General features: G+C 37.6%; 1 protein-coding gene across 2 annotated transcripts in view; it reads left to right on the top strand.

Annotated features, from left to right (window-relative positions):
• DSG2 (desmoglein 2) overlaps window positions 1-22,446 on the top strand; it is a 47,530-nt gene that overhangs the window by 14,802 nt on the left and 10,282 nt on the right. Inside the window, exons 2-11 of one of the 2 annotated variants that reach the window (XM_082853639.1) lie at window positions 2,220-2,255; window positions 4,647-4,781; window positions 8,781-8,942; window positions 9,088-9,232; window positions 10,043-10,209; window positions 12,265-12,402; window positions 12,517-12,702; window positions 16,154-16,419; window positions 19,180-19,322; window positions 19,615-19,842. In XM_082853639.1, coding sequence (XP_082709765.1) covers window positions 2,220-2,255; window positions 4,647-4,781; window positions 8,781-8,942; window positions 9,088-9,232; window positions 10,043-10,209; window positions 12,265-12,402; window positions 12,517-12,702; window positions 16,154-16,419; window positions 19,180-19,322; window positions 19,615-19,842 — 1,606 coding nt within the window. Of the gene's footprint in view, window positions 1-2,219; window positions 2,256-4,646; window positions 4,782-5,074; window positions 5,206-8,780; window positions 8,943-9,087; window positions 9,233-10,042; window positions 10,210-12,264; window positions 12,403-12,516; window positions 12,703-16,153; window positions 16,420-19,179; window positions 19,323-19,614; window positions 19,843-22,446 lie in introns of those variants that run through there. The other variant, XM_082853640.1, reaches the window with a different exon arrangement.

Raw genomic sequence — 22,446 nt, 5'->3', positions numbered from 1 at the left:
GAATGTCCCCTGATGATGTGACAATGAGGAATCCTGGATCTAGTCCCTAGTCTTTCCCTTCAAAAATACCCACCAGAGAAATATGCAGAGAGGAGTGATCCATTCAGCATTGCTTTCACTTGTTTTTTTATACCATGCCACCTCTGAAAGTACATAAATTTGGGGAGCACGACTTTGGTTGGAGATATCTGTGGCCATTGCTAGCTGGTAAACTAGTAATAGAGGATAAGGAAGAAATAATATATCTGACCATAAAATAGAAAATTAGCCATGGTGGTTCATCTGCCCCAGAGAAACTCATATTAGAGGCTGAACATCCACTGTCCTTAAGTATCTCTTTGCAAGGGTGGAAACAAGAACACGTGCTACGAGGTAGAGGAAAGAAAGGAAGGTGAAAGATCCATGTGTAGAACAGACCCTGCAAGAAGCCTTCAAAGGGATGTGAGTAAGCAAAAGAGACTGAAAAATTGTAGAGAAAGCCCTGCTTTCCATGATTTACCAACCAAGGCTTCATGGATCCGTGTGACCTGAGATGCACATGAAAAAGGGCAGACAAGCCTGAGAAGAATCCAAACTTAAGACAGATTACAAAGAATTAATACATAAATAGCAGGTGAGGAAGTAAAGGCAATAAATATAGACAACTATTTCAGGTTGGAATTGTAGTAGAAGAAGGATATGGAGCAGTAGATTAAATGTTAACAGAAACAAGGAAGAGGTTTGTTTGTGTGATTTTAAGATGGGGAAGATCTAACTTTGTTTGACCAACCAATGGGAAGGAAATAAACATGTTTGATGAGGCAGCAGCAAATGAAGATAAAAGATTAGTGAAAGGAACAAGTTTCTTGAGAAGATAAATGTGGGAGAATAAGTAGAAAAGTTGAAAATAAAGCACACAGATGATGGTTAACCTTGGAAAGGCATCAGGACACCTCTTCCGTGGAGAAAGAAGGGAAGGAGAGGGTGATGGAAGATACAATCTCAGTCAAATAAAATGTGGGATCACCAAGAGTGGGTTCAGAAGTGTGGTCAATGTGATTGGGGTATTGCCTGGAAGTTTGGGATGGTATGATAGGGATGCAATACAAGAAGCAAAGATAAGGCTGTTGTGTAATTTATGGTCTGAGTGAGCACACTTTTGAGAATGAAAGGGGTGCTGACAGATGGGGTGCCTGCACAACAGGACTTGCCTGGGCAAACGGAAACATACACAGTCACCCTAGAAACAGACATCACCCCTGTGGAGGGAGCATGGATGTGGGACGGGTCCATTCAATCTCTCTGGCCCTCTCTAGCAATGTCAGTACAGGGTCAAAAAGAATCATAGTTAGGCTTACAGAGTTGGGGGAAAAAGTGAGGCAGGAATATTAGAAGATCAAGAGATTGAGGATCCCTGAGTCATTGGCAATATCTTTGGAAAGGCTGGCAATGGTGGAAGTGTTCTTAAGCCACTTGCCTCTTGTGGCAATTGAGCAAATTTATCAATTTCAATTAATTTAAGTGTAAATAGCCACATGTGGCTATGCTGTTAGAAGTGCTGGTTCCGATTAAACCAAGAGAAGAGGGAAGCCAAGAGGAGGTTAATGGACTATAAACAAAGTGCTGCAAAAGTCAAAAGGCAGACAGGGGGTTTGTTGTGCAGATTTAGAGTAAACATAACTATTTAGTTCTGTATAATGATGTGCAATATAAGTCCAGAGTGCTTGATAAGAACCAAAGAAAAGAGTTGGTAGGCCTGAGGAAGCTGAGGAATGAAGTCTGAATATGGGCAGACCCGAACATGGGGCATGATGGGAGTTAGCGGGGGAGGGGGAGGGGGACGGCATCTCCCACTAAAGGCCTTGAGGAAAGGTAAGTGGGTCCCTGAGAACATGAGGTGAAAACCACAGGGTAAGGAGGGAAGGACCAGAGAGTGGCTAAGATTTCAAAAGGAGAGTTTGTGTCTTTGTTTTTCAGATACGAGTTGTGTTCTGAGCTTCCTGGGGGAGGGAGTATGCATATAAAAGAATATGGATTCCTCTCTCTGGCCCTGGTCATGGTGGGAAGCAAAGGGGAAAATTAAAATTTGTTTCCTATTGACAAAGACAGATAGTAGTGCTTAAATACCCCCCCTTTTTTAATGTCTATAATATCCTAGGTGCTATGTTATTCATTAACAAAGTACTTAAGCTGAATTGAGTGATAAATCGTATTAAACAACAAATAATTTTATTTTCCAGATCTGCTTTAACTTTGGAGATGGACTCCATTTAGAGGTAAGGAACCGAGGGGATTATTCCTGTCTTTTGGACTCAGGGGCTTAATTTCATGGAAGACAGTTGTGCCTCTCCCAGATTGAAAACACACACTCCTGCTGAAACTGCTAGGTAGCGTTTCAGGGGGCTCCAGGGAGCTCCAGTCCTTTATGTCTCACTGCAGAAAGAATTCAGAGGGAGGCAAAGTGATAAGTTAGAAGTGATTTATTAGACTAGGACACTTGTGAGGCTTCCAAGGGAGCAGGCAAGCATTGCACTTCTCCAAGTACTTAGTGGGCTACTTTTTCAAAGGAAGAGGAGGGAGGGGGAGAAGACCACCTTCCTTTTCATTCTTTGAGTCTTCAATCATTAACTCCTCCTACATGCTGGGCGGGGGAGTTTTTGACCCTATATGGTGCATCCAGGACCGTCATGGCACTATGGAAAAATTATTTCAGGTCTCAGTACAACGAGGGTCTTTCACTTTGAAATGTCACCTTTCCATAAATTACTGTTTTTTTGTGTGCAGAGAGCATGTCCTAGGGGTCATTACCTTGCTGACGTCACTGGGCAGGTTGTAGGCCTTATTTTCCACTAGTGTTTGATTGTTTGGGGGCATGTCTCGTGCTTCTGTTTTGCATGGTTTTATTGCTAAGCGAGCCGATCAGGCTTTGATGCTAAGTGACTTGCTCTGCTTTGAGGCAAGCAAGCTTGTTTCAGGATTTTTCCATTGCTTTCTTGAATGATCATTAACGTACTGGGGTCTCCCAAAGTCCCCTAAAGTTCTCTCTCTATCTGCATTCCCCTAGTGGGATTTCTGAGCTAAGTACTTGATTATCCTACTCTATCCCTATCACCTCAGACTCAGCCATTCCCACTCAAACACACGCACAGGAACTTCTATCCAGGCGCACAGGAACTTCTATCCAGGCGTGTCTGTGCAGCGTATTTTGACAATCTAAGTGTCCATCAATGAGAGAATGGTAAAACAATTTATGGTACATGGAAGAATGTCCACGATGAGGTACTGAATGAAGAATCAAGGGGCAGGACTTCCCTGGTGGCGCAGTGGTTAAGAATCCACCTGCCAGTGCAGCGGACACGGGTTCGAGACCTGCTCTGGGAAGATCCCACATGCTGCGGAACAACTAAGCCCGTGTGCTACAAACTAAGCCTGAACTCTAGAGCCTGTGAGCCACAACTCCTGAGCCCACGTGCCACAACTACTGAAGCCTGCACTCCTAGAGCCCGTGCTCCACAACAAGAGAAGCCACCACAATGAGAAGCCTGCGCACTGCAACCAAGAGTAGCCCCCACTCGCCACAACTAGAGAAAGCCCAAGCGCAGCAACGAAGACCCAACGCAGCCAAAAATAAAATTAAATAAATAATGAATCACCCTTAAAAAAAAAAATCAAGGGCCACAATGAGATGTACAGTATAATTCCAAGAGACCTTTTTACATGTGCAGATGTATGGTCATAAGAAAAGATCATAAAAGATATTTATCAAAAAAAAAGATATTTATCAAGCTGTTAACAGTGAATGCTCCAAAGTATGAGTGGAAAAAGTAGGAAGATGTTTTACATTATAAACTTTAATGTTATTTTAATGTTTTGATACATAATTTAATTTTTTTAATTATAGAAGAATTTTTCCACTATAAACAAAGAAAAAAATCAGTGACCTAATGATAACCAGTGTAAATATTTTGAAATAAAATACATGTTATATACAGCAACAAAATGACTAAAACTGTAAACCTAGTGTAAAAATCATTTCTGATCTTAAAATACTAGGTCAGCTGTATTAAAATTTTCCTTGGATAAAATATATATTCATCTATTAAAGCACAACTGAAAATTTATAGAATAGTTTTCTACCTAAAGTTTTTGATAAACCAAAGATGGGTGATTTAATCCTTTAACGTCATTCTTAAAACAATAAATCCATTAACTGACACTTGCACTAGTTTTAGTTAAATTGACATCAACAGGTTACTGACATGTAGTCTTAAAACATTAGTAATTCATTTTTATATTATAAGGCACCACAGAAAAATAAAACTTCATTTTCAGTCAGTAAGAAGAAAACTCATATGACTTGGTACGTTAATTTTAATTTGCCCATTTGTAAGATCACTCAATTACTCTCACCTTTTTAACTCTTCACTCTGGGAGATCTCTTCTGACTGATAAAAAACTGCTTTGCTGGTTTGGAAACAAGCTCTTCAGGTATATAGTGTTTGCTAGAGTGTATATATTTCCTCTTTGAAAATGAAGCCTGTTAAAAAAATATGAAATTTATACCGTTAAATTTGCACAGCCCCTTTTCAACTTCTAGTAAATTGCAGGATGCCATACTAATGTCTTAGGGTACTTAATCATTTGGGGGCATTATTTTGTTGTTTTAGGCCTTACACTCAAGAAATGAAAATAAGCTGCTTCCTAAACATACTCACTCAGTGAGGCAAAAGCGCGCTTGGATCACTGCCCCTCTGGCTCTTCGGGAAGGAGAGGATCTGTCCAGGAAGAATCCGATTGCCAAGGTACCTTCTCAAGGGGAACAGGATAATGCTTGCGTATTGCTAAAGTGTGGTCTGAGGACTTTCATGTTCACTTTAAAATTTTAGGAAAATTATATGATGAGTTTTTAACATTCCACATATCACCTGGAAGAGCCTCTTTCCCATTCTGGAAGATGCAGCATTATTGGTGAACATATATATATAAAATGTAGGGCTTTGATTCAACTAAGAGTTGAATCTGGCACTAGTTGAATCTTTGTTTAACGGAGTGTTACAATGCTCAAAAGGAGATAGTATCATGTGTTGGGGGCGGGGCAATGTTCTTTTTCCTACCACCCTCTTAGTTTCTCTGTCTGTAGCCCTGGAAGTTGGACTGACAAAAAAACAGATTAACAAGAGAAAAACAAGCTTAGTAACATGTCTATCGCGCATGTAGCACCCAGAGGTGAGTAACTGAAAGGTTTGCTTAGGATTTGGGTTTATATAGCTACTTAGCAAAAGAACAATAAATTTTTAGAGAAGTGACAAGACGAAAAGGACCTTGAATCTCCAGGAGCAGCAAACTGTGGGAAGGCAGATATATGGGCAACTAATAATAGAAAAATCTAGTTAGGTTTGTTTTGTGGATTCCTCTGGTCCTGTCTCCAGGCTGATAAGGATCTAACTCCTGTGGTTAACCTTTGTCCTTCCTCTTAGAGAGTGGGGGAAAGGCACCTTTACAAATTTATGTCCTGCTCTTAGGCAAATAGGGGGAGGGCAGAGAGCTTTCTTGTATCTGATTCTTCTCAATTGCTTTCGGCTTGGAATAATTCTTATACCAGAGTTGCGTATTCTGCCACCCTACACATGAAAGTAGTTTTCAAAATGAAAAGAACTGATATCTAATAGGTGGTAGGGTGACCACACATCCTGCCTGAAACAGTACGAGTTTGTAGCCATTGTCCTAGCCTAATCATTAATAACTCCCCTTTCACTCTCAAAATGCCCATTTTTTTGGATAAATTTTATGGTAATTCTATTAATATGTATCTCAGACTTATCATGTGCAAGTCTGAACCCCTGATTTTTCCCAAAAGCTGTTCTCCATAAGTTTTACCCATTTCAGTAAACGGCACTATAATTCTATCCAATATTTCAAAAATGTAGCAAGTACTGTCAGTTCTATGCCAAAAATGTATTCCAGATCTGTCCACTTCTCCCCACTGCCACCCTCCTTGTCCGAGTCATTGTCAGCTCTGACCTGTGCTACCAAAAGCGCCCCAACTTCATCTCCCTGCCTTCACTCTTGCCTCTGCCTCCCCCCACCACAGTCCATTCTCCAGAAAGCAGCCAGAGTGATCTTTTGGGGGTTTTTTGTTTTGGTTTGGTTTTTTTATAAATTTATTTATTTTATTTATTTATTTTTGGCTGCATTGGGTCTTCATTGCTGCACGCGGGCTTTCTCTAGTTGTGGTGATCGGGGGCTGCTCTTCCTTGTGGTGCGCGGGCTTCTCATTGCGGTGGCTTCCCTTGTTGCGGAGCACGGGCTCTAGGCTCGCAGGCTCAGTAGTTGTGGCACATGGGCTCAGTAGTTGCAGCTCACGGGCTCTAGAGTGCAGGCTCAGTAGTTGTGGCGCACGGGCTTAGTTGCTCCATGGCATGTGGGATCTTCCCAGACCAGGGCTCGAACCCGGGTCCCCTGCATTGGCAGGTTAATTCTTAACCACTGCTCCACCAGGGAAGCCCCAGAGTGATCTTTTGAAAAGACAAATCAAAGCATCCCCTTGGTGAGACCCTTTCAACAGCTGCCCACTGCAGTGGAAGGAGTAAACCCTCCGCGGCCTACAAGAGCTCTTGGGATTCATTGGCCTTGACCTCCTCTCTGACCTTAGCTCCTATCAGTCCCCAGCCCCCACTCTGCCACCTCCCTAAGCTGACACAAGCCATTCCAGCCTCCCACCCTTAGCACTTGCTGTTGCCTCTGCCTAGAACGCCCTCCCCACAGATACTTGCAGTATCTCACAGCATCAAGCCTCTAGCCAAGAGTTACCTCCTGAAAGAATTCCCTTCCTGGCCTCACCCCATCTCAGTCCCCACACTCGTTCTGCTCAGTTTCTAGCTCATTCGCCTCCAGGACATTATGTCATAAATTGCTTGCTTGTTGTCTGGTTCCCTCAGTAGAGTGTAAGCTCCCCCAGGGCAAGGGCTTAGACCTTAGAGCTCACAGCTCATGCCCTGTGCCCTGAGCAGTGCCAACATCCAGTAGGTGTTCAGTAAACATTTGTGTGAATGAATAATTGTTCATATGCAAGTTGTACCTTCATCTTTCCCATCTTATAAACATTATACATGATGAGCTCCTTAAAAGAAAGAGCAGCTACAGAACAGAAGACAACACTTTCCTTTTTCCAACAGCATGTTGTTTTCATAGAAGCTTTCTAAAATCTAAATGTTTAATTACGGTTTTACATAATGGTATGTATATAAGGAGTTAAGCTTTTCGGTTTGGTTTGGTTTGGTTTGGTTTGGTTTGATGAGATATCTGAGTCATTCACACATTCTTTCACACATTCTTTCCGTAAAATGCATTGATTCTTTGGGGTTCGATAAGTGTTAGCTATTCTTCTTACTAATTTTAATTATAAAAGTTGTTCATCTTATTGTGGTAAATATTTCACAATACATATGTGTATCAAACGATCACATTGTACACTTTAAACCTACACAATGTTATGTCAATTATATTTCAATAAAGCTGGAAAAAAGTGAAAAAAAAAAGTTGTTCAGAGTAAAATGTACATAAAAAGCAAAAGATCTTGTATTTCCCCAACTTTCCAAATTCTCTGTCTAGGAGTAATACTGTCAACAGTTTAGTATCTTCCAGATCTTGTGAAATACATAAATATGTATATACTTACATACTCTTACATGCATACATATATATACAAACCAGCTGTTATGTCCACACACAGTTTGGTTTTATTTTTAACGTAAGTGAAATTATATAATACATATAATTAGCACATAGAGATCTAGAATATTCTCTATAAATACTGAAGTATATATGTATATGCACATATACATGTGTTGTGTGTGTATATGCATGTACTTGGCAAAAAAAGAGAGACAGACAAACAGAAACACAGAGAACAAGAAAGACAGACAGAGAGAGAAGCTCAGTGAAAAGTGATCATGGGCTGCCCCAGGATCATCCTTCCACTCTTGGAGCAGAGCAGCTGTAGCAGGAGATTGGAGCCGCATTGATCATTCTCAGCAACAACCCCCAGCCCCAGTGCATGTTGAGAATCCTCTGGGAAGAATGTTTAGCTAATCCTGAGATTTCAGGACAAGAATTGGCCAGGCAGGTGGGTGGTGATGGCTTCAACGATGTCTGAAGAAAAGAAATTGTGGATCCAGTAGGAGGCCACAGAGACACACTTACTAATGAAGAGTGAGAGATACAGAAATGGCAAACAAACAAACGAATTGGAGATACAAATAAAGCTGTTTATAGAGGACGAAAGTGTTAACTACAGAAGACCCAGCGGGTTAGAAACCCTGATTTGCTGAAGCATTCCAAGCAGGCAAACACTTGACTATTTTAACCCTTCTATGGAAGGATGCCTTATTCATACTGTCCTGATAATCGAACGGAGTTATGAAGGTGATTTTGACTCTGCAATTTTTACCTTATGTGCTAAATTTAAAATCCATCCCCACCAAGATGTACCCCCCTAATGATACCTTAATTTCATAACAACCCTGAGAGGTAGGCAGTAGTGTCTCTTCAGGTTACAGATAAGAACACTGAGACACAGGAGGGTAGGTAACTGCCTCAGCATCACTACCTGGTGAGTGGCTGAGACAGGACCAGAACCAGGTCCTCTGACACCAGTACCTCTTCTCTGGAGCACTTGTGCACCGCCCACCCTCCACCCATCAACATCTGACAGCTTCAGAGCGAAATTTTCCATTAAAAACAATTACCTATAAGTTATAGAGAGTTTAACTTGAGGCATTCCTTTCTTATTTTTATGTTAGATACATTCTGATATTGCAGAAGAAAAAGACCTAAAAATTACATACAAATACACTGGAAAAGGGATCACAGAGCCACCTTTTGGTGTGTTTGTCTTTAATAAAGACACCGGATTACTGAACGTTACCACCATTCTAGATCGAGAAGAAACACCATTTTTTCTGGTAAGAAGAACAATTTTACATTTATTAGTTTGTAGTTCTTCTTGGGTAATAATTATGTTATGTTTTATTATTGTTTTGAAACTATGGTACTTGAATGACCTCAGCTTAAATCTCATCCCTTCTATTATTTATGTCGTGATTTCAGCTAATGGGTTATGCTTTGGATGAGAAAGGAAACAACTTAGAGAAACCAATAGAACTCCGAATTAAAGTTCTTGACATCAATGACAATGAGCCAGTGTTCACACAGGACGTCTTTGTCGGGTCTGTTGAAGAGCTGAGTGCAGCAAGTAAGAGGTTATTTTTTTTTTATGAATGAATATCCAAGGCCAATTTATCCCCATTGTGTGACTGAACACTGAAAGCTCTGTCTTAGTGGAGGCTGGGTATTACCCACAGGACAAATAATAATAAACGTATTGCTCTAGGTTTGGAACTGCTTTTTTGTTATAAATTTTTTACCCGCAAACAGATGTGGTAGATTGATGTGATAGGTTAGGTCTCTATAGCAACTATTCAATTTTAGTCTGTATCAGGAAAGCAGCCATAGATAACATGTAAGCATGGTTGTGTTCCAATAAAATTTTATTCACAAAAGCTGGTGGCTGGCTGGCTTTGGCTCACTGGCAGTAGTTTGCTGACCTTTGACATATTATTTCAACTGTCAGACTTCAATGCAAGTGTTAAACGCAGGAGAGATTTCTCTTTGATCAGAATGTAAAGAATAACTAACTATGCTTCTCCTGAATTGCTTATATTTTAATAAGCATGTATTTGTATCTGTTCATTCTCCTTTCTTTGTATGGGTTATTAGGTCTATTATAAACAAATTTGTGACCCTCCTATAGCAAGTGTTCAGGACTTCATCCTAAGAATTGTATGTACTAACCTCAGCCTCACCCTCACCTTATTTTTCCTATTCCTACCTCCATTCACACTTATTTCCTCAAACAATTAAATGTTTTGATCTTGGTAAAGTGATTTTGATAAATACCTGGAATCCTTTTTGGAACAAGTTGATATTATAAATAAAATAATAACATACATTAAGTATGCTAAAAGTTGAGTTTCATCTTGGACACCTTTGTTTCTGATGCCAGATACCCTTGTGATGAAAATCACCGCAACAGATGCAGATGAGCCCAACACTCTGAATTCTAAAATTTCTTATAGAATCGTATCTCAGGAGCCTGCTAGTTCTCCATTGTTTTACCTAAATAAAGATACAGGAGAGGTTTATACAACCACTATTGCCTTGGACAGAGAGGTAAATTAATATTTTATGTTATTCATCTTTTCAGCTCTTCTCTGTCTTTCCAGTTATTCTCTCTCTAATTCTTTGCTAATTTTCTGACTTTGGTCTATGTTACTTACTCATAGGATAACGCGGAATAATCCTCCTCTAGGGATGTGCTGTCTAATATGGTAGCCATCAGCCATATGTGGCCATTGACCAGTTGAAATGTGACTAGTCCAAATTGAGATGTGCTGTAAGTGGAAAATATACACCAGATTGGGAAGACTTAGTATGAAAAAAAAAGAATGTAAAATATCACCTTAATAATATTTTTGTTGATCACATGTTGAATTGATTATATTTTGGATGCCATGGGTTAAATGAAATATATTTGTTTAAAATTAGTATTACCTGTTTCTTTTTACTTTTTTTATGTTTATTTATTTATGTCTTTGGCCACGCCACTCGGCTTGCAGAATCTTAGTTCCCCGACCAGGGCTTGAACATGGGCCCCGGCAGTGAAGCCCCAAGTCCTAACCACTGGACCGCCAGGGAATTCCCTCTTCTTACTTTTTTTAAATGTGGCTGCTAAAAACTTTAAAATTACGTAAGCAGTGTCCTAGGGCCTCTCCAGTCAGGATCTGTTTGCTAGAGAGTTCCAAAGCAATGTTCCTTAATTTGTGTCTCTATAATGAAACGTCGGGAATCTTTTGTACTACTAATACATATGCAGAGGGAGGAAAACAGTTTGAAATAGGAATCCTATTTAGGGTAATAGAAGTATTTGTAAAGGAAAGAGTTACTGTACATCCCAAATTGGAGGAAAATTTGAGTCAGTTTCCTAAAAAGGGTGCTTTCTCAAACATTTCATTTTTTGTTTCTAAGTCAAAGGGAACATTTTAGTTGAAAAAGGGAGAAGTTTTTTTAAATGCTACAGACATAAAGGTCTTAACAGCATGCAGAGTAAAATGTGGATGATCCAAAGAACAACGTATTATCATCAAATATAAATCATCATCCAGGCACAGTCAGGGTGTTTTGTATTACTTGGAAAAATGATGACTGGCCAGAGATGGAGAGGATGGTGCTCAACATTCCTCTCAAGGTCTTTGTAAAATTAAAGCATATTATTACTCCTAAAATTCTACTCTACCTTTTTGCATAAAATGAGAATGGAAAAGTACTATTTTGAATTAGTAGTGTGATTTTTTTAAATGAGCTTCGTCTCTGGAAAGTTTAACCAGAAAATACTGGCTGTCGCTTATTGGGCACTCACCACATGCCTGGTGCTATTACAAGCCTTTTATGTGGAATAGCTCAAATTAACTTCACCTGTAAACCCTGTGAAGCAGATACAATTACCCCCATTTTACATAGAAGGAAACCAAGGAGCAAAGGGATAATGTGTGTCCAACCCAGCTAGTAAGTCAGAATTGGAACCCCGCCAGCTGGTTCCAAAGCCTCTGCTGTCCTGCCTCTCACTGAGCACAGGGTCCCCAGGCATTGGCACTGGCTGCCCGGCTCCTTAAACAACACCCACACTGAATGGAGCCATCGGAAGGGGACCACGTGGAAGAGAGGTTTCCCTTTGGAGTAATATCTGAAACGTTATTCTCTAGGACACGTTCTCCAAGAATCTAATCTCCTGGGATGTATGGACAAAGTTCACCAAGTTTTGCCTTCACTGGTCAAGTGTTCTTGGGGGATTAAGTTTTCCTGGCTTAACTTTTAGCTGAAAATGATGTGTGGGATAGAAAAAACTAAGTCCTAGAGTCCCATCACTTCCAGTATAGTGCAAACTACATTTTGAATGCACTCTTTTGTGCTCAGACTATTTTAAGGAGAGACTCATCTCCTGATAAATATCACCAATGGCATAATTAAGAATTCACTATCAACAACTGCATTAGGGAAAAGCTCTGATGGCAAATAAACAGCATCTTCATAGGATTAACAGCAGATCATGAAACTTATTTATGAATAAAACATACTGTGGTTCATTCCCTTGATGATAAAGTGAACTAAAACCAGAAAGATAGAGCCATTCATTTTCACCCCAGCTGGATATTTTTTACTTCCCTGTAGGAACACAGCAGTTATACTTTGACGGTAGAAGCAAGAGATGGCAATGGACAAGTAACAGACAAGCCAGTAAAACAAGCTCAAGTTCAGATTCATATTTTGGACGTCAATGACAATATACCTGTAGTCGAAAATAAAGTGGTAACTATTATTTTTATAACAAACATGCCTATGTATATTTTAGTCATAAACTAAAAATATATCACCTAGGTTTGTGTTACCTCAGAATAAAAATTGCCTGTTCATGTTTTGCAGTATGAAGGAATAGTTGAAGAAAACAAAGCCAATGTAGAAGTTTTACGCATAAAAGTGTTCGATGCAGATGAAGTAGGCTCCGATAATTGGTTAGCCAATTTTACTTTTGCATCAGGAAATGAAGGGGGTTATTTCCACATAGAAACTGATACTCAAACTAATGAAGGAATCGTGACCCTTATTAAGGTAAGTACTTAGTGTTCAAGACTGGAATGGGAGAAGCTGGTCCAGAGGAGGGAACTGATCTATTTTGAGCTCCACATATTTACAAGTACTTTTCATAATCAGTTAACTGGCACCACAGTTGTAGAGATAGGAGCCACCCCTACTAGCCCAATTTCTGTGGTTAGTAAGTGGTTACACTTTTTGTGTTTCTAATGTCAGTAGTAGGAGGGTCACATTTTGAAACACAGTGTTATAAGTGTGCTTAATTGAATCAAGGAACAAAAATTTAATGGTGTTATTAAGCACATGGGTCTTAAACAATTAAAACCCTTACTCCCACAGAATTTCTTAAACAAAACTTAGATGGATCTATCTAACAGAATAAGTAAAGAAGAATATCAGTGTATGTTTAAATGGTTTATGGTAGAATTACCTTATCAGATTTTAAAATAAAAAGCAAAGCTACAGCTTTCAAAATACTGTTTCATTAAGTCACAGACAAAAATTGATTCCAGAGGTTTCCACATTTTTACAAAAACTTAATATATGGCATAGTATGTAAACCCTAATAGCAGGAAGAGGAATGATGATAATGTATAACCGAATAGGGAAAAATTAACTTGAGGTTTCATAGTAATAATTATTGATACCATTTATCAATAGGCTACTGTATGCATTTAGATTACTTCTTGTAAAGCAAAGGAAAATAGAAAAAGATTAGCTCATGTTTGAAGGGAAGACACATTTTATGATTACTGAATACATGGCTAATGGCATCAGAGACGAAATAGATTTACCTGCTTATACAGAACTAAGCATACTTTTTAGTCACAGATTATAGGTGCAACCATGCTAGATGCCTGAGATAAAAAGCCAGTAATACACATAAGGAGAAACAATCACGTAGTGATGAATAATAGAAATACCCTCAATGCACCATGGTAGCACAAAAAGGGGTTATCAAAGGGGGCATGAAAAAAATAGTAAATTTAGTATTAAAATGACAGCAACAGATTAAGAAAATTACAAATTTACTTCTCCAATTGTATAAAGAATCACTTCCAAAGTATAAAGGCGGTAATCAGATTTCATTCAAATGAATGGACAAGGAAGATAGATAAAGAAGATATACAAATAGCAAATGTGTGCATAAAGGATACTCAACATCATTAGTCATTAGGGAAGATGCAAATTAAGACTATGTGAGCTACCACTGCACACCTGCTAGAATAAGCTACAATCAAAGGAAGACTGACAACACCAAGTATCAGCAAGAATATAGAACTGGAACTCCTATATATTGCCAGTGGAAACATTAAATGGTAGAGCCAGTTTGGCAGTTTTATAAAAAGTTAAACATTGAGTAGTTATCCAGTGACCTAACGATTTAGTCCTAGGTATCCACACAAGAAAAATAAAAACATACATCTACAAAAAAAACAAAAAACTTGCATGCAAGTGTTCATAGTGGCTTGTATTCCTAATAATGAAAAACCGGTAACAGTCCAAATGTCCACCAACTGGTGAGCAGATAAAATGTGGTCTATTGATACAATGGAATACTCTTGAGCAATAAAAAGAAATGAAGTACTGATACATGCTACAATGTGGATGAACCTCAAAAACATTATACTTTATACAGACACAAAATACTATGTACTGTATGATTCTATTTGTGTGAAATTTCTAGGAAAGGCAAAAAGCGCTTCTATAGAAAACAGATCTGTGGTTGCTTAGGGTGGGTTGTGATTTGGCTACAAATAGGCAAAAAGGAACTTTTGGGGAGTGATGGAAGTGTTCTAAAACCAACAGTCTTGATATTTGCAAAACCATATAGGCTTGTGAAACATCCTCATGTTTTACACTTAAAAAGGGTAAATTTCATTGTAGGTAAATCATACCTCAATAAAGCAGTCTAAAAAAGATACAGGAGAAGAATAGATACTTTAAACTGTAGAAACAGAGATAGTAAATCATCCCATGAGAAAAAGCCTCAGCTGCGTTAACAAATAAGTTTAGTATCTTTAATGCTATTGAAGATAGCAAAAATGGGAGTGATAAAATATGCTAACAGTTGCAAAACTAGAGGTATGTGCCCTCATACATTGCTCTCGACGCTGAAAAATTTTCCATTCTCTTTGGAGCACGATGGCTATTTATAACAAACACTATGAAACATTTTTTATGTCGCCAGTACCTAGCTCATTTTTTTTTTACCATTGTCTTGTTCTTCCATGGTCTTTGAATACTAATGACATATGGCTGAAAGATTTTATTTCTCATCCGACAGACATCATACCATCAAAATAAGTTTGTGAAGTGCAAGAGCAACTTAAAAAGACAATAACTTTCACAAGGATTCTACAGTCACAAAGAGTGTATTTTTCTGTAGTCAATTTGTGTTGTGTTATTGTCCCAATGCCACAGTGACCCATATAATAAAGGGGGCAGAAGTTATATATCCAGAACTCTATAGAGAGGAAAACGGATTTCATAATAAATCATCCAAAAACAAAAGTGAACATTGCAGTAATTCATGTAAATACATGTAATATATTTAATGATATACTGAAGAAACAGCAAAAATGGTCAGTCAGTACATCTAAATGGTCAGGACCACAAGAAATAAAAAGCAACAGGACCTACATAAACTTTGACTGGGTACTTCTTCCCTCTGCATCTCAACAGGGGAAAAATAATTTGTATAAAAACGTTCAGAGCAGTATTAACTGCAAATAGTCGAAATGCCTAATAACAGAATGGCTAAGTAAATTAAGTGTATCTAAATAGTAGAATACTATAGAAATGTTTTCAAAAAGAAAATGGACAAATTGGAACATAAAATATGCATAGAGTGATAAACTGATTATATCAAAGGTACTTAATAAATACCACAATTCACAAAGATCAAAGTATTTAGAGGAGGATTAATCTTTTATGGCATTAATAGCAAACCAGATATTAATAGACATTATGCTAAAAAGGAGGGGGTTAGATTCTCCGTTTAAACAAATTTGAAAATCCCTAGGCTTAACAAAGCTAAATAGTTGTTTTTTCTACAGGAGGTCTCAGTTTTATATGCCATGGGAGAGAGCTGGCCGTGCCTACTTATGTAGCCCTTTTCACCAGAACAAACCCCTGGAACACATTTTAAGGAATATTATATTGGATGTCCATTAACTTTTTTTTATTAAGAAAAAAAATCACTTCAGATTGCTAAAAATAAAAATGTATACGTTTTAAATGATTTTGACCTTAAATAAATTGGGGATGCTTCCTAAACATCCTTAACATTTATGAACATCAAAATTGACAGACTTTTTAATGGCATGGTACCAATATAAGAGTTGGACTACTCAGTACTGCTGTATTTTTCATGTTTTAAATTATTATAATCTGACACTAAAACCACACATGTGTGTTCTAGTTTTTGTCCCTTTTAAAAGCATTCCCTTTGATTTTGCCTTTCTAGGAAGTAGATTATGAAGAAATGAAGAATCTTGACGTCAACATTATTGTCACTAACAAAGCAGCTTTTCACAAATCAGTTAAGAATAAATATAAGCCTACACCCATTCCGATCAAAGTCAAAGTGAAAAATGTGAAAGAAGGCATTTATTTTAAAAGCAGCATAATCCAATTTCACACTAGCGAGAGTGTGGAAAAATCAAGCCAAAGCCAAATAATGGGAAAATTTCAAGCTTTTGATGGCGACACTGGACAAGTAGCCCGTGTAAAGTAAGAGATAGTTATGAATATTGTTTCATCATTTTAAATGACTTTGAATGCCTATTTTCAAAAATCGTAATGAAATTTTAACACTTCACTCCTTCGAACCCCGCCATTGTAATCCCCCAAAGGTCTATAGATTAAATTTCCTAGAGTTGTACATGTCACTGAGAGGCAAAGAGGAGTTTTCCCAGGATCCCTTTCCCTCCACCACCCGAGTATGAGGCAGAGGCTGGGTTGCTCACCTCAAAACAGTTCTGGGTAGAGAAGGCTAAAAAGCAACAAAGAGAAAGTTCAGAAAGACACTTTCTAAAATCTGTCTTAAAGGAGTATTAGAGATAAGAAAATAGCAAATAAAATTTACTGCAAAATCCACTTTATACAAGGTTGGTTAAGAGAAATAAAAATAGCTGCATAATATATTTTAATAATGGGGAATCCAGTTTCATTTGCTCATAAGCCTTGGAAATTGATCTTCATTTAAACCAGGCCATTTGAGCTAGGGATTGATGAAACTTTTGTAATGCTTGTCTTGGTCATGGTGACCTTTACTCAGAATATACTTATTGAGAACCTACTAAATGCCGCTCCTGTGCTGGAAGGTGCTGGATTGTGTCCACTCTGTAGCGACACCTAGGTTTGCAAGATCCATTCACATTTTCAAAGTGAATTTACATCTTAGATCTCAGAGCCATACCATCAAAAGATGACTCTCTACAGAGCTATTATTTATGAAGTTCTACCTAGCTGTAGTTATTTGGTTGAATTTAAGAATCCCCACCTGCCACCCGAGACACAACAGCTTCTATGTTTTCCTGCTGTCGGTGCCAGAGTTGTCGGTTGCTTCACTCTCCTTAGGCCTATGTCCCTGGGTGCCAGTACTCATGAAACATTGTATTTAGATGCGTGGCCAACCATAGCACGAATGGGAATATGGAGGAAGCTCTTCAACAATCTCTTTCCTTTTAGTGAATCTCCTTTTCATGGAATTCATCGGCCAGTAGTAGCAAGTGACCTTTTTCCAAAATTATGTTAACAAACAGCTTCCATTGTGTTTTCTGCAATGTCTTGGGGACCCCTTTTTGCCCACCTTAACTTCAGGAACCAGTCTAGCTTCTCTCGACTTTTATAGTCTACTTTTTATTTCCATGGCTCTAACCTTAAGGAGGCAGTCCCCACCTAAATCCCCAGAATTGAGAATGAGTGTTCCTTATGATTCCTCACGCTGTCCCCTGAGAGGCTTAGATGCTCTAATTAATTATCCTCCAATAATATTGTGACTCTCTATTGAAACTTCTATTTCCATCTAACTATTTAATTTTGGTTGCTGTTTTTAGTAAGAGTTATGACTGTATCAAAAGATCATATGTTCTTCCTTGAAAAATAATGAACCATGTTTCTTTACTCCTCAAAAGTATTTTATTTTTAGCATACACTTACAGAACTTTAGAATAAGAATGATCTTAAAGATTAACTCAAATCTACTATTTTACAGATAAGGAATGAGAGGCACAGCTAAGTGAAATAATTTTCCAGTATTCACCTAATCTAGAAATGTCGATAAGGACAGCAGAAGAATCACTCTCTTAACTTTGTCATAATTTACTCTTTTACTGATTATTCATATGCATCAGTTGTTATGGTATTTGACATGACATGTGAGCTGCCATCCTACTTTGAATGGTGTCTAGTTTTCACAGTAGAAAACAGAAAATCCCTTAAATGAGACCACACAAAACATTCCACTGTGAAATGTGATTCTTATTACTTTAACTTCGTCTTTGTTATAAGCATTATTTGGGAAAACATTGACAGCAGCTAAGTTCAAGCTTTAAAATTCCAGCCATGAAATTCAGAAATATTTGTGAAAATCCAAATGTATCATCATTTACTGGTATAAATATTAAAAGACAGGAAAGTTTAGTTCGAGTGTATATTAAATAGTCACTATAAACAAATATTGCCATATATTAGCCACTCATTTTTGTATGCCTAAACAGCCACTTAATAGAAAATAAATCATTAATATGATTGGTTGAATCAAATTCTCATATGTTTGGTTTATATTTGTATTTGGATACATTTTAAACTCGATGGTATTAAATTACATATATTTCTGAAAATGTACTATGAATGTTCTCCTTGCCTTCCCAAAGCGGTCTCTTTTTGCACTAATTCTCCTTTGCTTTGAAGGAATAAACCCAGAAATCACCTTATCAGCATTGTTTTCACTTTTAACCATTTCTAACTGAAAGAAGCCTGTTGCTCTGAACAATCAACAATATCCCAAAATTTAAAGTACTTCCATTTAAGGCAGTCATTGATTTTTTAAATTGATACTTTTAAATATTGATAATATGCCAATAAATAATAGAATGTAAAACTGCTTTTCTCCACGAGTTCTTGTTGGGTGACTAAGTTTTCCTCCAAGGTTAACTCCAAATTTAAGGAAAACTAGATTGAAAGCTGTAAGGCAGACTGAAGAGCAACTCGTAAACCTCCCGGGTGAGTAGGCAAGGGCGTCGCCCTTGCACATATGTCTTGGGAATGTTACAGAAATAAGGAAGGGTCCAAAGTAGGTGTGATACACAGTAAACAGAGGGGCTTTTAGGATAGTTTCAAGAAATTAAAAACCATTCCAAACTAATGCCTGTAATAAGAACATATATAAGAAAGCAGAAATTAAGCTTGAAAAGAGTTGTAGATATTAGTTGTAGATAGTCTCAATTTATCCAGAGCTCAGAATTAACTTTGTCTGCTTTCTAACAGATATGCCAAATTTGAAGATACAGACAATTGGATCTCTGTGGATTCTGCCACCTCTGAAATCAGACTTGTAAAAATTCCTGATTATGAATCCAGATATGTCCAAAATGGTACCTACACTGCAAAGATTTTGGCTGTGACAGAAGGTAAGTTATTAAATAGACATTTTTTCTTGGTTATATGCATTTAGATTTTATTTTCCAGCATCAGAGACCTTTGTTTTGATCTTGTAGGAATGCCAAATGGGTAAACCTTCACATTTCTACTTATTTAGTGGATTAAAAGATATTACTTGATCTGAATATGAAAACATATCTAAGATAGAAAGCATCCTAATTTGGTTACTACCTTCTCCTTACCAAATTGGCAAGAGAATTCAAACTATGTCCATATGAGCAGTATAACCAAAATATACATTATCTTTTTCTTATTTTTAAGAATATCCTAGAAAAACCATCACTGGCACTATTAGTATCACGGTGGAAGACATCAATGACAACTGTCCCACACTGGTCGACCCTGTGCAGACTGTCTGTGATGATGTGCAATACGTGAACGTGACCGCAGAGGACCTGGACGGACCCCAAAACAGCTGGCCTTTCAGTTTCTCTGTCATTGACAAACCAGCTGGAATGGCAGAAAGGTGGAAAATAGTAAGCCGAGAAAGTAAGCAAAACCACTGGACTATATGTTTAAACATGATAGAAATCTAAAATCCTTATAATACAGGCTTTTTTCTTGGCATGAATTACATTTCCAATACAACTGAGTTTATAAAATGAGGGTCTGAAACTCAGGCATAGTGTCTTTGATCTGCCTAATAATAAATACCCTATTTGGAGAGAGTGAAGGGAAATAGATATCTAATATCTTTAAAGCATTTGGCTACAAATAGGCAAAAAGGAACTATTTTACAAACTCATCTTTTTCCCATGTCCCCTGCACTGGGTATTCTCCAAATCACTCTTGAAGTAGTTGTCTCGTAAGCTGAGGAATACGTTGCCTCTGTAAGCACACCAATCAGAGTAGGTGCCTTCTAAAAATCTTGATGTATGGTAACGATGATTCCATTAAAAATAACTCTTACGGAACATATACCATGTGCCAGGCACTCTGCTATCCCTTCATATGCATTATCATGTTTACTTCTTACCCCATAACCTTATTCCCTGATTACAGCTGAGGAAACTTTGGCTTAACTAGAGTTAGAGAGCTCGTTTGAAGTCACAAAGCTGGTAAGTGATGGACAAAACATGGAAAGGAGTCTGTCTGTCCCCTTGCCCCCCATGCCGGAAGGACATGTGCATAAATCCGTATCTTGGGACATATTCCCTTATTGACGTGCTCTGTTGGCTTCCTTCAAGGTGGTTTCAAATGTAGAAAAATCTATCCAGAAGACTCTCTTTGTTTTAAACAGGTAGTGCTCGTTTCAGAAAAGTTTTAAATGTAATACCCCAATTTTTCTTAACTTTTAAGTTTATTGTTTTCTTAGGCTTAGCAAATTTTACAGTCATTTTAAGAGGCTTTGAATCATGTTTGGTCCAATTTACAAACTAAACACCTTTAACATTTCAATATATTTATAAATTTAGTATATTTGGCTTCCTTTTTATGTATTTCAATGATCTGAATTAACAAATAAAACTTTCTTGTGATTCCTATACTCTAAAATTCCAGTAAATTTAACTTATAAATACATCAAACCTGACATCCTCTTCAATGGTCCAATACTGAACAAACCAGTGATATTTCAACCTAAAACCATAAATCTAAATTAGTAACATAATTACACATTTTGAACTGGAGTTACATAGCTGTCACATTAATAGGGCTAATTGTCCTTAAAATATTACAAGTGTATAAATATAATAACAAATGCAAATAATTTCTTTACAATGCAAAAATATTAAAACTAAATCTTTAGTTTGTTTAAATATTCCTATACTTAATTCTGAATCTTCTTAGGGTTTATGTACTCACTTGCAAAAGATAGTTATGTTGTTGGTTAACTCAAGTGGTCTCCCCAGTAAGGGGTGACAATCACCATCTTGATTAATTGAGGTTACTTAAGATCAAGTTTTCAACTAGCATGAGCCCTGGGATGCAGACATCCAGATGATTCTTCTTATGGTAATTAAGCCACAGGCCTCAAGACTCACGTCGGGGTTGGTCCCCTGGCTCACATTATCTCATTCTGTACTCACAGAAGTCTGGGACTCCCACCTAGGCTGACTGCTTGATTGGAGTTTGCCTTTCTTTGACTAAGATAGTAAATGTGTTTTGCATTGAACTTGTTGGGATTCCAAGACTTACTTATTTTTATCTAAGAAATGTGATGTTTAGGAAATGCCAGGCACCGGTCTAAGCACTTTACTAATATTAACAACCCTAGAAGTTTGGCATTACCGTCATCAACATTTTACAGATGAGGAAACAAAGGTGCAGAGAGTTTAACATTCTCAAAGTTACAGCTAGTTGAAGAGCTGGAATTAGTATTTGAACCCAAGCACTCTAGCTGTGGAGTCTCTACTCACTACCTTTATGCTCTGTTGCCTTTCCAGATACACAATGGATTTTCTGTCTAAAGATAAAGATGTTTGAATTTGATAGGCTCTTGAATTTTTTCCTAGCCTTAGAAACATAAAACTCTTTAGGATACACATACATGTTAGAGTGTTATAACAGGAAGTCACTGAGCTTATACGGTATACATCTAGACAATTGAGAGAGAGAGGGTTCTGTAACCCAGGCTTTTTTCTCCTTGGCTGTATAATGAGATGATGGACCAACTATCATGATAATAAATAGCTCCTAACTATTTTATTTATTTGGGAAATATCTTAAGTACAGAAAATTACAGAGACTAATAAGGCAGATACCTTTGTACCTCCCACCTAGAATTAAAAGAATATTAACAATTTGTCATATTTGAATCAGGCCTTTTTTTTTAACGATCACTGACAAAGTAGAAGTCCCCTTTGGGCCTTTCCTCCCCTTTCCATCTTTCCACTCAGAGCCAATCATGAATTTAGTTATATTCTTCCAGGCCATGTTTTCCTGTATTTCTTTTAATAAGCTCATATTCCTTAAATGAATGACTAGATGCTTTCTTCACTTCTCCAGAGCTTTGGGGATGATTTAATAAGTATATTTCTAGCTTTGGAGATCAAATTCCATAAAATATGGACCTTAAAATGAGAAGAGGATGTCTCTTACTTCCAAAAATAAGTAAATAAAACAAAAAAACCTCCCAAACACCTCATTTTTTAT

The sequence above is a fragment of the Leucopleurus acutus genome (genome assembly GCF_964270905.1).
Source record: "Leucopleurus acutus genome assembly, chromosome: 13".
In the NCBI taxonomy this organism is placed as follows: domain Eukaryota; kingdom Metazoa; phylum Chordata; class Mammalia; order Artiodactyla; family Delphinidae; genus Leucopleurus; species Leucopleurus acutus.
This window is presented reverse-complemented; position numbering and strand designations above follow the sequence as displayed.